The sequence below is a fragment of the Scyliorhinus torazame genome, chromosome 2, assembly GCF_047496885.1.
Source record: "Scyliorhinus torazame isolate Kashiwa2021f chromosome 2, sScyTor2.1, whole genome shotgun sequence".
Lineage (NCBI taxonomy): Eukaryota > Metazoa > Chordata > Chondrichthyes > Carcharhiniformes > Scyliorhinidae > Scyliorhinus > Scyliorhinus torazame.
Window position 1 is genome coordinate 78,902,054 of NC_092708.1, and position 25,503 is coordinate 78,927,556.

At 44.6% G+C, this 25,503-nt stretch overlaps 1 protein-coding gene across 3 annotated transcripts in view; it reads left to right on the forward strand.

Annotated features, from left to right (window-relative positions):
• Positions 1-4,683: 4,683 nt before the first annotated feature.
• insig2 (insulin induced gene 2) overlaps positions 4,684-25,503 on the forward strand; it is a 46,201-nt gene continuing 25,381 nt past the window's right edge. For 2 of the 3 annotated variants that reach the window (XR_011934232.1, XM_072473039.1), the window contains exons 1-4: positions 4,690-4,931; positions 10,634-10,991; positions 13,963-14,087; positions 14,441-14,607. Coding sequence is in view for 2 of the 3 variants with exons in the window: in XM_072473039.1 (XP_072329140.1) it covers positions 10,742-10,991; positions 13,963-14,087; positions 14,441-14,607 (542 nt within the window). In the remaining variant the exon portion in view is untranslated. Of the gene's footprint in view, positions 4,932-10,633; positions 10,992-13,962; positions 14,088-14,440; positions 14,608-25,503 lie in introns of all 3 variants that reach the window. The other variant, XM_072473050.1, reaches the window with a different exon arrangement.

A 25,503-nucleotide genomic window follows, 5' to 3' on the forward strand; every position in this document is an offset into this window, starting at 1 on the left:
AATACTGATGAAAAATATTCATTTAGCACCTCTCCTATCTCCTCGGACTCCAAGCACAACTTCCCACTACTGTCCTTCACTGGCCCTACTCTTACCCTAGTCATTCGTTTATTCCTGACATATATATAGAAAGTTTTAGGGTTATCCTTGATCCTACCTGCCAAAGACTTCTCATGTCCCCTCTTGGCTCTTCTTAGCTCTCTCTTTAGGTCCTTCCTAGCTCACTTGTAACTCTTGAGCGCCCTAACTGAACCTTCATGTCTCATCTTTACATAAGCCTCCTTCTTCCTCTTGACAAGTGTTTTGACTGCTTTAGTAAACCATGGTTGCCTTGCTCGACCACTTCCTCCCTGCCAGACAGGTACATACTTATCAAGGACACGCAGTAGCTGTGTGACGACTGGAAGACAGTTGATGATGGTCGTGACTGCTGGAGTCTGACTGATTGGAGGGACGTTGGAAGAAAGAGAAATAGAAAGCACAGACGCCTGAGAAGAGGGCCCAGATGACACAGTGACCAGCAATCCTGCACCTTCTCAGTAGCAAATGCGAGGGAGAGTGCCATGAAAAAATGGGGCTCCTGAGCCACATCAGGCAATGCTGGGTTGACTACCATGGAGAGACCATCATCTCGCAGGATGGAAAGCTGCCAAGTCAAATTGTAAACATGGATATAAATCAGTGTTGGTTTTCATGGTATGCCCATTACTTTTCTTAGGCAAGAACATTATGGGTCACAGAAGCAAGGCAGGAAAATGGAGTTGAGGTAGAGACCAGCCATGATTTACTTGAATGGCTAGAACAGGCTTGGGGGCCTGCAATAGCTCAAGCTCCAGGCTTCAGAGTTTGAGGAGGAGCCTGTGTCGCTATGCCACATCCGCAATGTTGAGAACTCTATGTAGCATGTTTATGGAATTGGTCACCCCGCATCTTAAGAGTATACAAAGAGAGAGAGAATGGATTATCATCAGGCAGGAAAGAAGAAACAGGCAGGTCATAAAGGAGTCCTCTGAGTGCATCTGACCCTCCAACCAGTATTCAGATCTGAGTGCGCTGAAAATGATGGTATAGTTGAGGAGTGCAGCCAGAGCCAAGTCCATGGCACCAGGGTGGCTTAGTTGTATTGGAGGTGTGGTCACAAAGAAGACTAGAAGAGCAATAATTATAGTAAATTCAAGAGTTAATGGAATAGACAGTATTTCTGTGATGTGAATCCAGGACGTATGTTGCCTCCTTGGTGCCAGAGTTAAGAATGTCACTGAATGACTGCTCAACACCCTGAGCAGGGGGAGTGAACAGCCAGTGGTTGTGGTCCACATTGGTACTAAGGACCTGGGTAGAAAGGGGAATGTGGTCCCGGGAGCTAGGTAGGAAATTAGCAAACAGGACCTGAAAAGTAGTAATCTCAGGATTATTCCCTGTATCATGTGCAAGTTAGTATAGAATTAGAACCCTTTGTTGCCCTATTATGTATTTTCTTTTTCTTTTCTTTTCATGTACTAAATGATCTGTTTGAGCTGCTCGCAGAAAAATATTTTTCACTGTACCTCGGTACATGTGTGACAGTAAACAAATCCAATCCAAATCCAGAAGGATAGAGCAGGTGAATACATGTATGGAGAGATGGTGCAGGAGGGATGGCTATTGATCCTTGGGACATTGGGATCAGTTCTACAGGAGATAGGACCTGTATAGACTGAACGGGTTTCACCTACACATAGCCAGGATTAATTTCATTGTGGGGCAATTTGTTAGTACTGTTTAGAAGGTTTATACTAACATGGCAGGGGTTTGAGAACCAGGAGGTAATGCTAGAGAGAGATGGCAAGGTGTAAAGAATATTGGGAAAGACAGATGGTACTAGAGTAGGAAATAGTAAGGTGGATTCAGCTTAAAAGGGACAGTAATAAAGTCCAAATTAGAGTTACAATACATGTATGTGAATGCACGGAGTTCAATAAATAATAGTGAGCTGCAAATTGCAGATTTTTGCTAATTATAAGAGCCTATAAATATACATAAATATATATATAGGCTCCATAATCACCAGAGATCTGTCACTTGATGCTGAAATCAACACTTGAATCACGAAAACTGCAGTTGTTATCTACAAGCTGAGTAAGAGTGTGTGGAACAACAGCAACCTGACTGAGACCAAACAGGTTGAGAAGGTTGTTAAGAAGGCGTACGGTGTGTTAGCTTTTATTGGTAGAGGGATTGAGTTTCGGAGCCATGATGTCAAGTTGCAGCTGTACAAAGCTCTGGTGCGGCCGCATTTGGAGTATTGCGTGCAATTCTGGTCGCCGCATTATAGGAAGGATGTGGAAGCATTGGAAAGGGTGCAGAGGAGATTTACCAGAATGTTGTCTGGTATGGAGGGAAGATCTTATGAGGAAAGGCTGAGGGACTTGAGGCTGTTTTCGTTAGAGAGAAGGTTAAGAGGTGGCTTAATTGAGGCATACAAGATGATCCAAGGATTGGATAGGGTGGACAGTGAGAGCTTTTTCCTCGGATGGTGATGTCTAGCACGAGGGGACATAGCTTTAAGTTGAGGGGAAATAGATATAAGACAGATGTCAGAGGTAGGTTCTTTACTCAGAGAGTAGTAAGGGCGTGGAGTGCCCTGCCTGCAACAGTAGTGGACTCGCCAACACTAAGGGCATTCAAATGGTCATTGCAGAGACATATGGACGATAAGGGAATAGTGTAGATGGGCTTTAGAGTGGTTTCACAGGTCGGCGCAACATTGAGGGCCGAAGGGCCTGTACTGCGCTGTATTGTTCGATGTTCTATGTTCTATGCAAGACTACCAAAATTACATCCTCAGTGCTTACATCCACTACTGTACTAAATAAGATCTGGACAACATATACTCAGCAGGAGAAAAGGTTGAACAGTTGCCACCTTTGCTGTCGCAGATGTATCCTTGGTATCTCTTGGCAGGACAACTTTCTCCAATAGTTTCCCTGCCACTATGTGAGACTCACTGGTCTGTAATTCTCTAGTTTATCTCTACCAGCCCTCTTGAAAAGTGGAACCACATTAGCTGTCCTCCAATCCTCTGGCATCTCCCCTGTGGCCAGATAGGAAATAAAAATTTGGGTCAGAATCCCTGTAATTTCCTCTTTTGCCTCCCACAGCAGCTTGGGAACTCATCCAGACCAGGAGATTTGTCTACTTTTCAGGCTGCCAAAACCTCCACTATCTCTTCGTTCCCTGTGTCAAACTGTTCAAGAATCTCACAGTCCCTCTCCCCGAATTCTGTACCTGTATCTTCCTTCTGAGTGAAGACAGATGTGACGTACTCGTTTAGCACCCTACCAATATCCTCCGGCTTCATGCACAGATTGTCCCTTTAGAACATCTTGGCATTCGCCCTAATATTACCCGCCAATGCTTTTTCATGCCGCCTCTTTGCTCCCCTAATTTGCTTTCTTAAGTTCCCTCCTGCACTTTACATGCTCCAGCAATGCCTCCGCTGATATTCTCCCTTAGCACTTGCTATGGGCGACATGGTTGCAGTGGTTAGCACTGTGGCTTCACAGCGCCAGGACCCCGGGTTTGATTCCCGGCTTGGGTCACTGTCTGTGCGTGCTTTCCCTGTGTCCGCATGTGTTTCCTCCAGCTGTTCTGGTTTCCTCCCACAAATCCCAAAAGATATGCGGTTATATGCGGTTATATGCGGGGCAGCACGGTAGCCTTGCGGATAGCACAATTGCTTCACAGCTCCAGGGTCCCAGGTTCAATTCCAGCTTGGGTCACTGTCTGTGCGGAGTCTGCACATCCTCCCCGTGTGTGCGTGGGTTTCCTCCGGGTGCTCCGGTTTCCTCCCACAGTCCAAAGATATGCAAGTTAGGTGGATTGGCCATGATAAATTGCCCTTAGTGTCCAAAATTGCCCTTAGTGTTGGGTGGGGTTACTGGGTTATGCGGATAGGGTGGCGGTGTTGACCTTGGGTAGGGTGCTCTTTCCAAGAGCCGGTGCAGACTCGATGGGCCGAATGGCCTCCTTCTGCACTGTAAATTCTATGATAGGTGATTTCGACATTCTGAATTCTCCCTCAGTGTACCTGAACAGGCGCCGGACTGTGGTGAGTAGGGGATTTTCACAGTAACTTCATCGTTAATGTAAGCCTACTTGTGACACTAATTAAGGTTCTTGTGGTGAATGTATTCACCATAGCATAATCTGTCTGTGTAGCACTGTGGCCCAATGGTAATGTGATCTCCTTACAGGTATTGTACTGGAACCTGGTGGGCTCTGCCTCTGGCTCCACCCCCCTCGGACGGTATATAGACTGGCCATCTGGGGGCGGCGCTCATTTGTACAGCAGACACAGGCAGGCAAGTTCTTGGTTAATAAAGCCTATGTTCACTCACTCTCATTGTCTTGCAGTGAATTAATGGGATATCAGTTCTTATTATTTTAAAAGTCTCTCTTTCATTTCTCATCCAAGGCTCCCTGTGCTTGTTACTCCTCCATTTAACTCTGAAGGGAGCTTCTCCGGCTGTCAGCTTTCTCGCACCCACTGCACCTGCGCAGCGCGCCCCCAAGGAGCGCATGGGTCCACCTCTCGAGCACGCGTGCCCACGTCCGGGGCGCGCACGGCGATCTCACTCCAACCCGCCGCTAAAGCCGGAGCGCGCACGCAGGCTGTGCGGAGCGCGTCCCCTGGGGGGCGGGGCAGGGGCAGGCGGTGGTTGGAGCGCCTGTTTTATTTTGCTGTCGCGGCGATGCAGCTCGGACGATCAGGCAGGAGGCAGCGGGGGAAAGGCTGAACGGCCCGGAGCCACCTACTCGGTGTTCCCACCGGGAGGGCCGCCGGATCAGAGAGCGGCGGGTGAAGTTCCTTGGCAGGAGCCAGCAGGCTGCGTGTGGCCTAGGGCTGTGCTCGGCGGGAGCCAGCAGGAGACGGTTCAGCTGCTGTGAGGGTGAGAGGGCTGTGGGCCTTGCTGAGGGCTGGCTGGCTGGGGGTGGTTAATGAGGGAAACTTTTTTACTGCTTAGTATATTATTTATACCATTAAAATTGCAGGTGCCTCGATCAGAGTGAATGCTCCCAAATGAGTGGTGTGCCTTTGCCAGGTGGCCGGTCCCCCTCTTTATTCAGGCAGGAATCCTCCTTTGGGGTTATTTCAGCACAATGCTGCCAAATATCCCACAGCACCTCCGTCCCGATAGAAGTAACTGCTGCTGGTCGAGCTTGTATGCATATTCCAGATTGTAATACCGATCTGGAGGCAATGGTCAACTATATTCCGCAAGAACATTGTATTGCAATTGTTGACTTATAGGGCTGTTCGTTGATGGGGCCTCACTAGATCATCAAGAAGTAAACCTCCCAAGTGATGGCGGGCCAACCAAACCATATTCACAATCTAATCTAACCTTAAAATCCAACACTGTACTGAAGGAGTGTACATTATCGGCGGGTATTTTTTGTATCCTCGTGACGAAATGTCAAACCAAACCTGCCTGTTCAGTTGGATAAGGATTCCCTAGTAATATTTGAAGAAGTGTACATAATTTTTCTTGGGAACTGGCCAGTGTTCCCCTTTCCCACAGCCAACAGTAAAAAAAAAGCAGTGCGACTCTTACTTGTCCCATGTTTGTAATTTCTTGCTGGATGCAAAATGGTTAGTACACTTAACCTCTGTGATAATGACTGCGGAAGTAATCCATTTTGTGTGAGCTGCTTTTGGGAATGTGTTATTTAAATGGTATAATTATGCATGGTTTAAAACCAATATTTAGGCTGATGAAACAATCAGTTTGCTGTTGTGATATAAATTAATGTAATTTGGTGCTTGAACTATTCAGAGTAGTACAAGCTAACTTCAGATTAAGTCATATTTCATGCAAAACAACAGTTATCAAATTTTAGTGCATAGAATCGGTGATCTAGACCTTGAAAATAAAGACAAAGAACAAAGAAATGTACAGCACAGGAACAGGCCCTTCGGCCCTCCAAGCCCGTGCCGACCATGCTGCCCGACTAAACTACAATCTTCTACACTTCCTGGGTCCGTATCCTTCTATTCCCATCCTATTCATATATTTGTCAAGATGCCCCTTAAATGTCCCTATCGTCCCTGCTTCCACCACCTCCTCCGGTAGCGAGTTCCAGGCGCCCACTACCCTCTGCGTAAAAAAACTTGCCTCGTACATCTACTCTAAACCTTGCCCCTCTCACCTTAAACCTATGCCCCCTAGTAATTGACCCCTCTACCCTGGGGAAAAGCCTCTGACTATCCACTCTGTCTATGCCCCTCATAATTTTATATACCTCTATCAGGTCTCCCCTCAACCTCCTTCGTTCCAGTGAGAACAAACCAAGTTTATTCAATCGCTCCTCATAGCTAATGCCCTCCATACCAGGCAACATTCTGGTAAATCTCTTCTGCACCCTCTCTAAAGCCTCCACATCCTTCTGGTAGTGTGGCGACCAGAATTGAACACTATACTCCAAGTGTGGAGTATACTCATAGATTACATAGAACATACAGTGCAGAAGGAGGCCATTCGGCCCATCGAGTCTGCACCGACCCACATTAATCCCTCACTTCCACCCAATAACCCCTCCCAACCCTTATGGACACTACGGGTAATTTTAGCATGGCCAATCCACCTAACCTGCACGTCTTTGGACTGTGGGAGGAAACCGGAGCACCCGGAGGAAACCCACGCGGACACGGGGAGAACGTGCAAACTCCGCACAGACAGTGACCCAGCGGGGAATCGAACCTGGGACCCTGGCGCTGTGAAGCCACAGTGCTAATCACTTGTGCTACCGTGCTGCCGAACTCCAAGTGTGTAAAATTATAAAAGACCAAGCACCTTTGAAAGGTCAATAAAACAAGATGATTGAGTTAGCAACAGGTCATGAAAGTTATGAACCTAAAACATTTCTCCATAGATGGAGCCAGATCTGCTGAATATTTGCAACATTTTCTGTTTTCAGTTCAGATTTTCAGCATCCACAATATTTTTCTGTATCTGACCTTCCAAATAGTTACCACACATGATGACAAATAAGATTATTTTGTAAGAGAAGATGATTTTTTGTAATACTGGATGGATTTTATGAATGGCTTTGAAGACGCTGTTGCAGGCTGTATTTATTTACTTTCAGTAGAATTCATTTTCTGGTAACTTCAAAGTTTAGAAAGTGACTCTGGTCAGACTCGGGTTGTTTTTCTTGGAGCAGAGAAGGCTGAGTGTGCACAAAATTATGAGGGATATAGATAGGAAAAAAGTTTTACACTTAGTAGAGGGTTCAATAAAGAAAGTAAGGAGCAGGAGATTTAAATGGGATTTGAGGAAAAAGCTGTTCAGCTAGAAGGCAGTGGGAATCTGAAACTTACTGTCTGAAAGGGTGGCAGAGGCTAGACAACCTCGCACCATTTAAGAAGCATTTTGATGAGCACCTGAAAGGCCTAGCATACAAGGCTACAGACCAAGTGCTGGAAAATGTGATTGGAATAGATAGGTGACTGATGGTCGACACAAACACGTTGGACATGAAGTGCTTCGTTCTTCGTTGTAAAACTCTATAATACAAAGCCAAGAAGTTGTGTGAATAGCTTTCCCAAGGTGGTTTAGTGTTGTTTGATAGATTATGGCTGACTTAATTATCAGATTATGGCTGACTTAATTATCAAATTAACCCATAGTGCTTAGTTGAAGCACATTCACATCATTCTAAAATGCCTGAATATCTTGGTTATTAAAATATGTAATCACCTGGAATTGTATTATTTACCTGAATTATGATCTGCAGTGTTTTAGGACCGTGACTCTCTCACATCTTTGGTCAAAGAACCCCTATTCAAATGGTTTTAGAAATCATAAACCTTCATCAAAATTATAATACCATACAATACTCCTATAATATGGAAGTGTGTGCAAAGAGTATTTTAATAATGCTTTTCAGAAACCAGCTATTTACTTACCGATAATAGATGGGTGTGCCTGCTTCTCACCACAAAATCAGTCTATCCTTGCCAAGGACATGGTGAGAGGAGGAAGAGCGAGAGTGCAGGAGTCCAGGGACAGCAGAGCACAGAAAAAAACAATGGGGAAGCAGAGTTCAAGGAGGTTGCATGAGTTAAGAAAGAGGAGTAGGGTTATTCAAAAAATGTTGCCCACAAACAATCAAGCCATATCTGTGGCATGGATTTCCTCTTTCCAGATGTCAGTTTGAATTTGGTACCAAGAGATGGGGGTAATCGGCATCCAGCAGCAGTCATGACATCAGCAGAAAAAGCGACACAAATCACATTGAAGTATTCTTACAAGACAGCAAACTAGGAAGTAAAATGTGCTTTTTTTCACTTCTTATTAAAATTTTTGCAGAGAATGAAATAAAATGATTGGAACATAAATAGATACTGAAATATCAAAACTTAAAAACAATTTACTGACATTTCATAAACTATTTTTCTCCTGAGACTGTTTAGCAGTAATTATGAACTTAGTATGCCATTTAAAAACCCAGTTACTCTTCATTCTACTTTTTCAAGGGTCTTTACAGTGAGGTTATCTTCAGTTATTTCCACAGGATTGCATTCGTAGAATCACGAACAGCGGTTTGCCACTTTTACAGGATCAATGCTGGCAAACGTTGATGGTTTGCCATCATTACTACTACAAAAACTGGGCCAGTAACATCAAGCATCTAAAGCTGCCATTTGACCATTACTGCAATAGTAGCATTTTCCAGCAGTAGGATACTAAAAATACAACTAATGCAAAATATGAAATATTATTTTAATATAAAAATACTTTTTGTCAAATAAGACTAAAATTAATTTTTGGAATTGGGTTATTGCTGACATCCATACTACATTTAGTCACGGCTTCTGAGAAGCATCCAGAGAATAATTATTTTCCATTCTAAGCAGCAATACAATTAGAAAAAATGGATGTAATTTTAAAAGCTAACATTGAAAAAGTAAGTTTAACGGTTTAAAAGTCCCAATAATATTTTTAATAGGAATGTAAGCTTTTGGATTAGTTACAGCACAAATGGACATTTACTGTGATAATCTAGGAGATGGTGTGCAAATTAAGATTGCAGGAAGAAAACTGGTAGTTTACTTGCAAATATTTTCTTTGCAAAGTTTAGTGAGGTTGTATTTTGAAACTGTCTCAATATTTCATAGCTTAAAAATTATGATTCATTTCAATGCCCTTCCATATTGTCACCACTTAACACCTGTATTTGAGCGCCAATACATGAACACAACCTACTGACAACATTGGGGAACATTTTCAAATATTGAATTTCAGAATTAATCTCAATATTCTAAGTGTGAAGTAATATGTTCTTCAAAATTTAATATCTTTGAAAATGCAACATTTTAAAAATCAGGAATGTGTGCCTGGAAGTTGCCACTTTTCTTCCCCCTTCCGGTTCCCTGTATTATATTTACACCTCTCCCAAGTTTCAGTTAGCAAATAAAATATGTGACAAATCTGGATATGAAATTTGCATGAGAAGAATATTTTATAGGAAAAATATTGTTATAATGTCTGGGACATATTTATTTAATCTTCCGGTTTAGAATTTTTGATCTGGGCCCAATTCTCTGAAATCCATTGTGCTTTGAAAGCAGACCAAGGCAGGCCAGCAGCACGGTTCAATTCCTGTACCAGCCTCCCCGAACAGGCGCCGGAATGGGGCGACTAAGGGCTTTTCACAGTGACTTAATTTGAAGCTTGACAATAAGCGATTTTCATTTTCATTTCATGAACATATAGAATTTAGGCAAAAGATTTATGAGCAAATAAAGAACTTACAAGAACCACTCAAAATTGTCAATAATTTGTTTCCGATACCTCATTTGTATCTTTACTGCATCAAATTCCATTTACAAAGAGTCTAGAATTGTTCTTGAATGATTGCTGTAGATCATTTAATCTGTCATTAGATTGAAGAGATCATAAATATCACTTCCACAGTCTAAACTTTAAGCCTGCCATTTTTGTGATTCAGTCTTTTGGAAACTGTCAGGTGACTTGTTTATCATTGCATAGCAGGGTTCTTTAGTTGCCAATGCCATTTTAATACAGTCCTGCAGTGTATTAGATATGGCTATTACATGAAGTGGAAAGCGGCCTAAATCAGTGGTTCAGAAAGGAACTGTTGAAAGAAGAAGCACTGGGAACAACCACAAAGAAAATTCATTTTAAACTTTGAGTAACCAAATGAGCAGAATTGCTCATTTTCACAGCTAATCTCTCCATCCCCTTCAATTATGCCCTCTAAAGGTATTCTCACTAGTATCACCTATGTTGGAGGCTCATGTTCTATGTACGGGTGGTCTACCAAATTTTCTACCACACCCCCTTTCCCACAAAAATAGCAAATTCTTGATCATCTCTTGGAATGTTCTGGTAACTTTCCAGTCGAATGGAAATGTGTTTTAACCATCAATATGGTTTGGCCTCTTGCTGACAACATAGTGATCTCTGTGCTTACTATCTTCATCAAAGCCTATTACATTTTTTGTCTCAAGTACTTGCTTGTTAAGGGGACTACTTCATTATGTAAAAATATTCCCATTTTATTTGATCTTATCAGAGATTACTCACTGTAATTATATAGCATGCTGTCTTTCAATTCTTTGTAGGTTGCACACACTGTGCATTACCAAGGGTGAACATAGATCCAGCTAAATGGAGCTCCACTCTTAACAGCCAACAACCAAGAAGACAGATATTCCAATACCTTTATCTCAATGGCGGAGGAGGAGAGACACAGAATCACAGCTGTGCAGATCAGGCATGGCCTCTACCTTTCTGCCATCACAAACCAGAATATGAACTTGCTTATTCGGGGCGTGGTCCTGTTTTCTATTGGAGTGTTCTTAGCACTTGTATTGAACTTACTACAGGTACAAAGAAATGTTACCCTTTTCCCTCCTGATGTGATTGCCAGCATTTTCTCTTCTGCTTGGTGGGTTCCACCATGTTGTGGTACAGCATCGGGTAAGTGATCACAATATGTTCTGTTTTGTGATATTGTGGTTTCGGGAACACTTAACCTTCATTGTACAAGCGCATGCATTTCAGCAGTTGGAGCCACCATATCACTTCATAATCATCCCTAAGAAATTTAAGAGCAAAATAATAGCTTCTATTTGTGAGCAGCTACATTTCAGCATGTCAATTGAAAGAAACCTTTTGAGGTCTAGAGTAAAACAATGGCAGCATTTATTTTAATCGCTGTTTATAAATAGACTTCCTTTATACTGTAAACTTGCAGGTTTGGGTAATCTTAATTTTTCCTTTAAAATACACTGTTCATTTCATGTGTAAAGGCTGTATGAAAACTATTCTTGTGCTTGTTATTGTGTTCTGTCCTTGTTATTGGGCTATCACAGTCCATATGTTTGTATGATTTTAATTAGTGTTGTTATCTTATGCTTAATGAAAGTTGAGATTTGCGCAAATCTCCCTGACCCCCATGTATCTATAAACCAATTAAGTTGATAAGTTGATTTGAATTTTAACCTACTAATTATGGTTTTAAAAAAAAAAATTGTTTCGCAAATAGCAATGAGATGTGTTGAGACAAGAGTGTTTGTGTGATTGATTGCCACAATGCACAATGGAAGCTTCTGCCTTACTTCAGCTTGATGTTTGAGAGCCTGTAGGTAACCATATTTTGTTGTTAGTAAGTGTTTGAAGACACCAGAACGAGAAAACAATATTTTCCATTTCTGTGTCATGGGGAATGTGTTACAATCCATCATTAAGGAGGTTATAGCTGGGCACTGGGAAAAACTCCAAGTAATTGCAAAGAGTCAGCATAGCTTTGCCAAAGGGAAATAGTCTCTAACCAATTTATTGGAGTTCTTTGACGGAGTAACATGTGCTGTGGAGAAAGGGGAGCCTGTAGATCTACTGCACCTGGATTTCCAGAAGGCATTTGATAAGATGTCACAGCAAAGGTTATTGCAGAAGATGAAAGTTCATGGTGTTTGCATTCGCACAATAGCATGGATAGAAGATTGGCTGGTTGGCATTCATCAATGCATCATTTTATAATTTGCAGAATGTGTTGATTGGATTCGCGCATGGGTCCTCAACATATTCCAATTTTTATCAATGACTTTGACAAAGGGAGAGAAGGCATGGTAGATACATTTGCAGATGATGCAAAGGTAGATAGGAAAGTAAGTTGTGAAGATGAGGGTGCAAATGGATAGGATAAGAGGGGGAATTTCACTTTGGCAGGAAGAATAAAAAAAGCAGAAAATTACTTCAAAGGAGAATGACAGCAGAAATCAGAGGTGCAGAGGGATATAGGTGTTCTTATGAGGGGAATTAAACATAAAAGTAATGATAAGCTTCAGTTATGCAGGGCATTGCTGAGACACATCTCATACTCCGTGAAGTTTTGGTCTAATTTAAAGGGGGAAAGACACTTAAAGTGAGAGCCATTGATCACATTTTTCCTAAATGCCGAAAAGAAAAGAAAAGTAGTTGGCAGCAATCTCTTGACCAAAAATCACAATATCCTTTTGTTAAATGGATCAGTTGCGCCATTTATTTAACCTGACTCCTTTGGGGCTTGCTGAATAATATAAATATGTTGACGCACAAGTCAATTTGTAGTTATGGTAAAAACACCTGGTTCATTTTTGAACATTTGAAATTACTAACATTCTGGGCTAACTTATGATGTTAGTTTGACAAACGCAAATGGAAAAAAGTTAGCTGGAATTTTCCCTGTGACAATATTACTATCACATTTTCCCACGGCGATTTACGTGGCGCGGCTGGGGGGGCCATTGCCAGAGGCTCTCCCGGTGATTCTCCGGTCCCGACCGGCTGAATTCCTGACGTCATGGTTCTAACCACGTATGGCCGGTCGGAACTCTCGTGTGGCAGCTTCGGACTCAGTCCGCGACCGGCCTGGTGGGGGGGGCGGGGGATCAAGTATCAGGGGGACGACGACTTATGGGCGACCAGGGTGGCATTCGGGCGAGTTAGATGGAGCGGTGCGGGGCAGATCATTGGGACCTTGTTTGTTGGTCCAGGTCTGCCGGCTGAGTCCGCCATCATGCTCGGCCGCTGGAAGCCGCCGCCGTGCACATGCGCGGACTCTGAACTGGAAGTGCGGGGGGCCATATCCGCAGCTAAAGCTGCGAGAAGCACTCTTGGGCCCTGCCAAACCCCTGCAGGTAGGTGAATAGCTCTTCATTGTTTTAAGGAAAGTCTGGCGTGGGGTCATAGCCCCCATTTTTGGGGAACCCAGCCCATGAAATAGTGTCCTTTTTACTGCTTAATTGTGAAGGTAAAGATATTTTGGCGATTTTGAAAGTTGCAGGATAGCTTCAGAATTCTGTATCGTATTTTAAAGTCCACTCTTTAAATGCATACTAGTTTATCGAATGACAGCATTCAAGTTCTTGGTTTGAATGAGATGAAGGGCTCCCACAGGAAGGAAAAAGAACAAAGTGAATTAGCATGCAGTCTACTTCCCAATACTGCTACTAGTGATGTGGCAGATGTTTATCATTTGTTCATTCTCAGCAAAGAAATGGGATGCTGGTTGATATGTTTGGTATGGTACATTTTCATTTAGAAACAAAATTGCAAAAATCAGCATGAAAAATTAACTTGGAAAAAATGCAAAACTACCGTTGCCCATAATGGTCAGCAAATTTGATTTCTGGTATAATTGTCCATTTATGCCACTGTAGTCCCAAATCTTGTATGTTAAATTGATTGGCTGGAAAACAAAAAAAAGAGTTCATATATTTTAGCAGAATTTATTTGTCATAAATTATATACTGCATTGTGTTAGCTGGGTTTATGCTTGCTGAAACCATGTTTTTTTTTGTGTTTTGTTTGGTTAGTGCTGTTGAACTGAAGTAACCCAAAGGCCACATATGAAAAAAAAATGCTATTTTAGGTCTTGCTAATCAATGCTGTTATTCTGTTCCTGCAGCTGTGATTGGTTTGCTTTACCCATGCATTGACAGCCATCTGGGAGAACGACACAAATTCAAAAGGGAATGGTCTAGTGTAATGCGTTGTGTGGCAGTCTTTGTCGGCATAAATCATGCTAGTGCTGTATCCTTCTCTTTGTTTAACAAACCATAAAATGCAGGTTTTTAAAAAAAGTTCATCTTATTACTAAGAATGCAGGATATTTATTAATTAATAATTTATATGATTAATTTCAAAATAATTACCTGCAAAATTAATAATTTCAGGTGAATATCTGTTTAGAAATTCTTCAAAACATTCCTTCTACAAAGACATGGTTTACCATGAGATGGAAATATGGTTATTGATAGAAGTTTTGTTTTGAGATACGGGGTGGTTGATTAAACCCCCAAAACAATTTTAATTGTGGGATCATTTTTCTTTGATTTCTGTGAAATGCTGCCTTTGTGTCTTGAACCTTAACGAGTCTTGCATAGAAGGTGGATTTTGCCAACAATATGCAGCTGTCCCTTACCTTAGCAGCACTTTCCATTGGATTGTGGTGGACCTTTGATAGATCTCGAAGTGGCTTTGGGCTTGGAATAGGAATTGCTTTTCTTGCCACGTTGGTCACTCAGCTTTTAGTCTACAATGGTGTTTACCAGTAAGTATAAATATATTTATTTTAACAGGGGCCATTTTGGTGCTTTTAACATAAAGTTGCTATTACTTTGGGTATTAACTTGGTTAACATTTCTTTTATCTCTCGTTGAGTGTTAATATAAAACTAAATTGTACTACAGATCACTCCAGTTGTTTTCATTGAAATCTGTATATTTTCTCTTCAATTGTTTCATTTTTCCAATTAAGGGGCAATTTAGCATGGCCAATCCACCCACCTACCTGGAATCTTTGTGTTGTGGGGCTGAGACCCACGCAGACACTGGGAGAATGTGCAAGCTCCACCGGGACATTTGCACAGTGACCTGGGGCCGGGATTAACCAGGGTCCTTGGTGCCGTGCTGCCCCTGATAAAAATCTATGAGTATTTTTAGTTGAGTATTGTGATGTTCAGCCAAATGATTTATAAACCATAGGTGCTGGTTTACACTTGAGCAATTAAGAAAATATCTTCACTAAACATGCATTCATGGTGCAGTTGGGGGCTCCTTCTCTCATGGGCAGATGCAAACCTCGGTTTGCAGAGATCGTGAGGCCTGGAACATTCAACTTCTTCCTGCAATGATTGAATCTGACGGAAGGAGTAGAATATGTGCAGTAATGTATTCTTCTGAGCAGCAATAACAACCTTTAATTTAAATGGTGTTTTTAACACCAGAAAATGTCCCCTACTGGTTCATAAGTACAAGGAAAAATTAAACACTGAATCACTGAAACACTGAATCTAATGGAAGAGGTCATTGAATTAAATCTCTGTGAGAGTTGGGATGAAGCTTAGTGAAGTTTTGGAAGGCAGAGTGGAAGTTCTCAAGCATGCATAACATTTCATAGGAGGCGAGGGAGAGGCTGCGTTTGGATTTGTCAATGACAGCCCAGTTGCTTTGGGTTGGAACATTGCACATTTCACATCCTGTCATGGGAGTGTCCCTTTAAGAAAGGCTGTTGTCTTATCACAAGGCTTCAATGATATTTTGTGGGTGGAGCTCAGCTGTGGCTCTGAGATTTGTTAGTTTCACTTTCAGTTTGACTGCTGTAGACTACAGACGAGGAGAAAGAAGCGTTTCAGCCTGTCTCTCTATTTTCATTTTAAAAACAGTCCCAGAAGTAAACAGGTTGTGACTATCTGCTTTGGTAACTTAAAAGATATATTGAGGGAAAGCCAGTCTCATTCAAGTGAAAAGGGACGCGTAAAGTCTTGGTGGGAAAGGTAGATTTCAAGAGGGGATTTAAAATTGGATGAGCGATGTTGTTGTACAGTCTGACGAGTTTTGGAAGAGCTGGAGTTTATGGTTTGATGAACATGGGGAAAACCAGGAGAAAGATTATTGGAGTAATTCCAATTGCAAGTGATGAAGGCCAACGAGCTGATGTAGGGATGGGTGGATGATGACCGTCAGTGTCACAGCTATTTGATGTGGCGTGTCGTTAGCACCCAGGTTCATACACGTCTTATTTAGTGGTGGGGAGAGAAGATAACTATCCCTTTTAAAACAGGGAAAGAGCGAGAAAGAAACTAGCTTGAGCTGAACTGGAGGTTATCTTGAACAGCTGGGAGATGAGAATACAGCCGTACTATAGAATGATTACAGCACAGAAGGAGGTCATTCGGCCTGTCACTAATGTACCAGCTTTCTGAGAGCAACTCAGCTAGTCCCATTCTCCCGACAATCCCTGTCGCCCTGCAATTTTTTATCCGTTCAGATTATTATCCAATTTCCTTTTGAAAGCTGTGGTTGAATCTGCCTCCATGATACTTGGGGAATGCATTCTTGATCCTATGCACTTGCTGTGTGAAGAAAAGGTTTTCCTTCATGTCGCCAAATCCTCCTGCCATTCACCGTAAACCAGTACCCTTGAGTTCTCAATCCTTCTGCCAGTGAGGACTGTTACTTCCTCATGATTTTGATCAGCTTGATCAAATCTCCTGCAAAGAAAACATTGGCATCTATCCATGTAGCAGAAGATCCTCATCCGTGTAACCATTCTCTTAAATCTTTTGTGTACCCTCTCTAATACCTTCACATTATTGCTGAAGTGTGGTGCCCAGAATTGGGCACAAAACTAGTGTTGAAGCTGAACCAGAGTTTTTTTTTAAAAGGTTCACCATAATTTTGTTGCTTTTGTACACCATGCCCCCATTTATAAAGTCATGTACGCCACATTCCTTAGTAAACACTTACTGAACGTACTCTGCCACCTTTAACAATTTATGGACATATACACACAGGCCCCTCTGCACAAATGTATCCTTTAATAGGATCTCCTCTCATTCTTCCTGCCAATATAGTTCACTGCACTAATCATCTGACATGTATCTGCCTAGTCCACCAGCCTATGTCCTCTTGAAGTCGTGCACATTCTCCCTGTGTCTGCGTGGGTCTCACCCCAGAAACCCAAAGACATGCAGTTTAGGTGGATTGGCCTCGCTAAATTGCCCCTTAAATGGAAAAAAATAATTGGGTACTCTAAATTTATATAAAACAAATGTCCTCTTGAAGTCTATCACTAACTTCCTCTCAATTCACAATATTGCCAAATTTTGTGTCAGCCCAAATTTTGAAAATGTCCTGCACACCCAAGTCTAGGTCATTAGTGTATATCAAGAAAAGCAATGGTCCCAATATTGACACCTGGAGAACAGCACCGAACCTTCATCCAATGTGGACAAACAACTGTGACCACTGCTGGGTTTCCTGTCACTCAGTTAATTTTGATTCCGCTGTCACTGCACTATTCTCAAATATTGTTATATACCATATATAAAAGAAAACCTTTTGGGCACATTTCACATACATCAAGTGGGCAGATGAGAGTGACTGCCATTGACATCAAGGCAGCAGTTGACCAAGTGTGATTTCAGTGAACCCTTGCAAAGCTGAAGTCATTGGGAATCATGGGGAAAACACTACTCTTGTTGGAGTCGTACCTCGCATTTGGAGGCCAATCCTTTGAAGCTCAGACAGCGCTGCAAGAGTTCCTCAGTGAAGTGCTCTAGGCCTAACTATGTCCAGCTGCTTTATGAATGACCTGTCCTAAGACCATAAGACAGGAGCAGAATTAGGCCACTCGGCCCATCGACTCTGCTCCGCCGTTCAATCATGGCTGATATTTTTCTCATCCCCATTCTCCTGCCTTCTCCCCATAACCCCTGATCCCCATATTAATCAAGAACCTATCTATCTGTCTTAAAGACACTCCGTGATTTGGCCTCCACAGCCTACTGCTGCAAAGTGTTCCACAGATTCACCACTCTATGGCTCAAGAAATTCCTCCTCATCTCTGTTTTGAAGGATCGTCCCTTTATGAGATGGTGTTCTCTGGTTCTAGTTATTCCTACAAGTGGAAACATCCTCTCCACATCCACTCTATCCAGGCCTCACAGTATCCTGTAAGTTTCAATAAGATGCCCCCTCATCCTTCTAAACTCCCAACAAGTACCGACCCAGAATCCTCAACCGTTCCTCATACGACAAGCTGTTCATTCCAGGGATCATTCTGTGAACCTCCTCTGGACCCTCTCCAAGGCCAGCACATCCCTCTTTAGATATGGGGCCCAAAACTGCTTACAGTCCTCCAAATGGGTTCTGACCAGAGCCTTATACAGCCTCAGAAGTACATCCCTGGTCTTGTATTCTAGCCCTCTTGACATGAATACTAACATTGCATTTGCCTTCTTAACTGCCGATTGAACCTGCACGTTAACCTGAAGAGAAAAATGAACAAGGACTCCCAAGTCCCTTTGTGCTTCTGATTTCCTAAGCATTTCCCATTTCGAAAATAGTCTATGCCTAAATTCCTCCTTCCCAAGTACATACCACATTGTATTTTATTTGCCACTTCATTACCCACTCTCGTAGCCTGTCCACATCCTTCTGCAGCCCCTTGCTTCCTCAATGCCACCTGGCCCTCTGCAGATCTTTGTATCATCTGCAAACTTAGCAACAGTGCCTTCAGTTCCTTCTTCCAGATCATTAATGTATATTGTGAAAAGTTGTGGTCTCAGCACAGACCCCTGAGGCACATCATGAGTCACCGGCTGCCATCTTGAAAAGGACCCCTTTGTCCCCACTCTCTGCTTTCTGCCAGTCAGCCAATTCTCGATCCATGCCAGAATCCTTCCCTTCACACCATGGGCTCTTAACTTGTATAACAATCTCCTATGCGGCACCTTGTCAAAGGCCTTCTGAAATCTAAATAAATCGCGTTGACTGGTTCTCCTTTGTCTAACTTCCTTGTTACCTCCTCAAAGAACTCTAACAGATTTTGTCAGACATGACCTACCTTTGACAAAGCCTTGCTGACTTGGTCCTATTTTACCATGCACTTCCATGTATTCTGTGATCTCATCTTTTTTTTAATTAAATATTTTATTGAAAATTTTTGGTCAACCAACACAGTACATTGTGCATCTTTTACACAATATTATAACAACACAAATAACAATGACCTATTTTATAAACAAAAAATGAATAAATAATAAATAACAAAAATGAAAACTAGCCCTAATTGGCAACTGCCTTGTCACAAGTAACACTCTCCAAAAATATAATTTAACAGTCCAATATATAATTATCTGTAGCAACGACCTATACATACTATACAGTATATATTAACAACCCTGAGAGTCCTTCTGGTTCCTCCTCCTCCTCCTCCCCCCCCCCCCCTGATCCTGGGCTGCTGCTGCTGCTGCCTTCTTTTTCCCATTCCGTCTATCTTTCTGCGAGGTATTCGACGAACGGTTGCCACCGCCTGGTGAACCCTTGAGCCGACCCCCTTAGGACGAACTTAATCCGCTCTAGCTTTATAAACCCCGCCATGTCATTTATCCAGGTCTCCACCGCCGGGGGCTTGGCTTCTTTCCACATTAGCAATATCCTGCGCCGGGCGGCTACTAGGGACGCAAAGGCCAAAACATCGGCCTCTCTCGCCTCTTGCACTCCCGGCTCTTGTGCAACCCCAAATATAGCCAACCCCCAGCTTGGTTCGACCCGGACTCCTACTACTTTTGAAAGCACCTTTGTCACCCCCATCCAAAACCCCTGTAGTGCCGGGCATGACCAAAACATATGGGTATGATTCGCTGGGCTTCTCGAGCACCTCGCACACCTATCCTCCACCCCAAAAAATTTACTGAGCCGTGCTCCAGTCATATGTGCCCTGTGTAATGCCTTAAACTGAATCAGGCTTAGCCTGGCACACGAGGACGACGAGTTTACCCTGCTCAGGGCATCTGCCCACAGCCCCTCCTCGATCTCCTCCCCCAGCTCTTCTTCCCATTTCCCTTTTAGTTCATCTATCATAGTCTCCCCTTCGTCCCTCATTTCCCTATATATATCTGACACCTTACCATCCCCCACCCATGTCTTTGAGATCACTCTGTCCTGCACCTCTTGTGTCGGGAGCTGCGGGAATTCCCTCACCTGTTGCCTCGCAAAAGCCCTCAGTTGCATATACCTGAATGCATTCCCTTGGGGCAACCCATATTTCTCGGTCAGCGCTCCCAGACTCGCGAACTTCCCATCCACAAACAGATCTTTCAGTTGCGTTATTCCTGCTCTTTGCCACATTCCATATCCCCCATTCATTCCCCCCGGGGCAAACCTATGGTTGTTTCTTATCGGGGACCCCCCCCAAGGCTCCAGTCTTTCCCCTTCACTGTCCCCAAATCTTCAGTGTAGCCACCACCACCGGGCTTGTGGTGTAGTTCCTCGGTGAGAACGGCAATGGGGCTGTCACCGTAGCCTGTAGGCTAGTCCCCCTACAGGACGCCCTCTCTAATCTCTTCCACGCCGCTCCCTCCTCCTCTCCCATCCACTTACTCACCATTGAAATATTAGCGGCCCAATAATACTCACTTAGACTCGGTAGTGCCAGCCCCCCCCTATCCCTGCTACGCTGTAAGAATCCCTTCCTCACTCTCGGGGTCTTCCCGGCCCACACAAAACCCATGATGCTCTTTTCAATCCTTTTAAAAAAAGCCTTCGTGATCACCACCGGGAGGCACTGAAACACAAAGAGGAATCTCGGGAGGACCACCATCTTAACCGCCTGCACCCTCCCTGCCATTGACAGGGATACCATATCCCATCTCTTGAAATCCTCCTCCATCTGTTCAACCAACCGCGTTAAATTTAACCTATGCAATGTGCCCCAATTCTTAGCTATCTGGATCCCCAGGTAACGAAAGTCCCTTGTTACCTTCCTCAACGGTAGGTCCTCTATTTCTCTACTCTGCTCCCCTGGATGCACCACAAACAACTCACTTTTCCCCATGTTCAATTTATACCCTGAAAAATCCCCAAACTCCCCAAGTATCCGCATTATTCCTGGCATCCCCTCCGCCGGGTCCGCCACGTATAGTAGCAAATCGTCCGCATACAAAGATACCCGGTGCTCTTCTCCTCCCCTAAGTACTCCCCTCCACTTCTTGGAACCCCTCAACGCTATTGCCAGGGGCTCAATCGCCAGTGCAAACAATAATGGGGACAGAAGGCATCCCTGCCTTGTCCCTCTATGGAGCCGAAAATATGCAGATCCCCGTCCATTCGTGACCACGCTCGCCACTGGGGCCCTATACAACAGCTGCACCCATCTAACATACCCCTCTCCAAAACCAAATCTCCTCAACACCTCCCACAAATAATCCCACTCCACTCTATCAAATGCTTTCTCGGCATCCATCGCCACTACTATCTCCGTTTCTCCCTCTGGTGGGGCCATCATCATTACCCCTAACAACCTCCGTATATTCGTGTTCAGCTGTCTCCCCTTCACAAACCCAGTTTGGTCCTCGTGGACCACCCCCGGGACACATTCCTCTATTCTCATTGCCATTACCTTGGCCAGGAACTTGGCATCTACATTTAGGAGGGAAATAGGTCTATAGGACCCGCATTGTAGCGGGTCCTTTTCCTTCTTTAAGAGAAGCGATATCGTTGCTTCAGACATAGTCGGGGGCAGTTGTCCCCTTTCCTTTGCCTCATTAAAGGTCCTCGTCAGTACCGGGGCGAGCAAGTCCACATATTTCTGTAGAATTCGACTGGGAATCCATCCGGTCCCGGGGCCTTTCCCGCCTGCATGCTCCTAATTCCTTTCACCACTTCTTCTACCTCGATCTGTGCTCCCAGTCCCACCCTTTCCTGCTCTTCCACCTTGGGAAATTCCAGCCGATCCAAGAAGCCCATCATTCTTTCCCTCCCATCCGGGGGTTGAGCTTCATATAATTTTTTATAAAATGTCTTGAACACTCCATTCACTCTCTCCGCTCCCCGCTCCATCTCTCCTTCCTCATCCCTCACTCCCCCTATTTCCCTCGCTGCTCCCCTTTTCCTCAATTGGTGTGCCAGCAACCTGCTCGCCTTCTCCCCATATTCGTACTGTACACCCTGTGCCTTCTTCCATTGTGCCTCTGCAGTGCCTGTAGTCAGCAAGTCAAATTCTACATGTAGCCTTTGCCTTTCCCTGTACAGTCCCTCCTCCGGTGCTTCCGCATATTGTCTGTCCACCCTCAAAAGTTCTTGCAGCAACCGCTCCCGTTCCTTACTCTCCTGCTTCCCTTTATGTGCCCTTATTGATATCAGCTCCCCTCTAACCACCGCCTTCAACGCCTCCCAGACCACTCCCACCTGGACCTCCCCATTATCATTGAGTTCCAAGTACTTTTCAATGCACCCCCTCACCCTTAGACACACCCCCTCATCTGCCATTAGTCCCATGTCCATTCTCCAGGGTGGGCGCCCTCCTGTTTCCTCCCCTATCTCCAAGTCCACCCAGTGTGGAGCGTGATCCGAAATGGCTATAGCCGTATACTCCGTTCCCCTCACCTTCGGGATCAATGCCCTACCCAGCACAAAAAAGTCTATTCGCGAGTAGACTTTATGGACATAGGAGAAAAACGAGAACTCCTTACTCCTAGGTCTGCTAAATCTCCACGGGTCTACACCTCCCATCTGCTCCATAAAATCTTTAAGTACCTTGGCTGCTGCCGGCCTCCTTCCAGTCATTGACTTCGACCTATCCAGCCCTGGTTCCAACGTCGTATTAAAATCTCCCCCCATTATCAGCTTTCCCATCTCTAGGTCCGGAATGCGTCCTAGCATCCGCCTCATAAAATTGGCATCATCCCAGTTCGGGGCATATACGTTTACCAAAACCACCGTCTCCCCCTGTAGTTTGCCACTCACCATCACGTATCTGCCCCCGTTATCCGCCACTATAGTCTTTGCCTCGAACATTACCCTCTTCCCCACTAATATAGCCACCCCCCTGTTTTTCGCATCTAGCCCCGAATGGAACACCTGCCCCACCCATCCTTTGCGTAGCCTAACCTGGTCTATCAGTTTCAGGTGCGTTTCCTGTAACATAACCACATCTGCCTTAAGTTTCTTAAGGTGTGCGAGTACCCGTGCCCTCTTTATCGGCCCGTTCAGCCCTCTCACGTTCCACGTGATCAGCCGAGTTGGGGGGCTACCTACCCCCCCCCTTGTCGATTAGCCATCACCTTTTTCCAGCTCCTCACCCGGTTCCCACGCAGCTGTATCTCCCCCAGGCGGTAGCTCCCCCCTCTCCCCAGCAGCAGCAACCCAGTAATTCCCCCCTCCCACCCCCCCCGCTAGATCCCCCGCTAGCGTAATTACTCCCCCCATGTTGCTCCCAGAAGTCAGCAAACTCTGGCCGACCTCTGCTTCCCCCCGTGACCTTGGCTCGCACCGTGCGACGCCCCCTCCTTCCTGCTTCTCTATTCCCGCCATGATTATCATGGCGCGGGAACCAAGCCCGCGCTTCTCCCTTGGCCCCGCCCCCAATGGCCAACGCCCCATCTCCTCCACCTCCCCTCCTCCCCCCATCACCTGTGGGAGAGAGAAAAGTTACCACATCGCAGGATTAGTACATAAAACCCCTCTTTGCCCCCCACATTCGCCCCACCACTTTGTTCGAACGTTCTTTTTAATAACCCGCTCATTCCAGTTTTTCTTCCACAATAAAAGTCCACGCTTCATCCGCCGTCTCAAAGTAGTGGTGCCTCCCTCGATATGTGACCCACAGTCTTGCCGGTTGCAGCATTCCAAATTTTATCTTCTTTTTATGAAGCACCGCCTTGGCCCGATTAAAGCTCGCCCTCCTTCTCGCCACCTCCGCACTCCAGTCTTGATGAACGCGGATCACCTCGTTCTCCCATTTACTGCTCCGAGTTTTCTTCGCCCATCTAAGGACCATTTCTCTATCCTTAAAACGGAGGAATCTCACCACTATGGCTCTGGGAATTTCTCCTGCTCTCGGTCCTCGCGCCATCACTCGGTATGCTCCCTCCACCTCCAACGGACCCGCCGGGGCCTCCGCTCCCATTAACGAGTGCAGCACCGTGCTCACCTATGCCCCGACGTCCGCTCCCTCCACACCTTCAGGAAGACCAAGAATCCTCAGGTTGTTCCTCCTTGCGTTGTTTTCCAGTGCCTCCAACCTTTCCACACATCGTTTCTGATGTGCCTCCTGCGTCTCCGTCTTCACCACCAGGCCCTGTATGTCGTCCTCATTCTCGGCTGCCTTTGCCTTCACGACCCGAAGCACCCGCTCCTGGGTCTTTTGTTCCTCCTTTAGCCCTTCGATCGCCTGTAGTATCGGGGCCAACAGCTCTTTCTTCATTTCCTTTTTGAGCTCTTCCACACAGCATTTCAAGAACTCTTGTTGTTCAGGGCCCCATGTTAAACTGCCACCTTCCGACGCCATCTTGGTTTTTGCTTGCCTTCCTTGCCGCTGTTCTAAAGGATCCACTGCAATCTGGCCACTTTCTCCTCCTTTTTCCATCCGTATCCAGGGGGGGATTCCCTTCTGGTTTACCGCACAGTGTTTTTAGCCGTCAAAATTGCCGTTGGGGCTCCTATCAAGAGCCCAAAAGTCCGTTTCACAGGGAGCTGCCGAAACGTGCGACTCAGCTGGTCATCGCCGCACCCGGAAGTCCTGTGATCTCATCTTTAATAACGGACTTTAAAATCTTACCAATGACCGAAGTCAGGCTAACTGGCCTATAATTTCCCGTCTTCTACCTCCCTCCCTTCTTAAGCATTGTGTTACATTAGCCACTTTTCAGTCTTCTTGACACCCTTCCTGCCTCCAGTGATTACTGAAAGATCACCACCAATGGCTCCACAATCTCCTCAGCTATCTCTTTTAGGACCCTGGGATGTAGTCCATCCGATCCAGGTGACTTCTCCACCTTCAGACCGTTCAGTTTCCCCAGCACCTTCTCCTTAGTGATGGCCATTGCACTCACCTCTGCCCCCTGATTCTCCAGGAGCTCTGGCATCCCACTGGTGTCTACCACCGTGAAGACTGATGCAAAGTAACTATTCAGTTTGTCTGCCATTTCTTTGTTTCCTATTATTACTTCTCCAGCCATGTTTTCCAGTGGCCCAATGTCTCTTTTTGCCTCCCTCTTACCTTTTATATATTGAAAGAAACTCTTCCTATCTTCTTTTACATTACTAGCTAGCTTGCACTCATATTTCATCTTCTCTCTCCTTATTGTTTTTTTAGTTGTCCTTTGCTCGCTTTTAAAAGATTCCCAATCCTCTGGCTTCCAACTAATCCTTACCACTCTGTATGCCTTTTCTTTTGCTTTTATGCTGTCCTTGACTTCCCTCGTCCTGCCCTTAGCATGCTTCCTCCTCCTTGGGATGAATTTCTGCTGTGCGTCCCGAATAACCGCCAAAACCTCTGCAATCGCTGTTCCACTGTCGTTCCTGCTAGGCTCCTTTTCCAATCAACTCTGAAACCAGCTCCTCCCTCATGTCTTTGTAGTTACCCTTATTTAATTGTAATGCCGTTACATCTGACTTCAGCTTCTCCCTCTTAAACTGCTGGGTAAATTCTATCATATTGT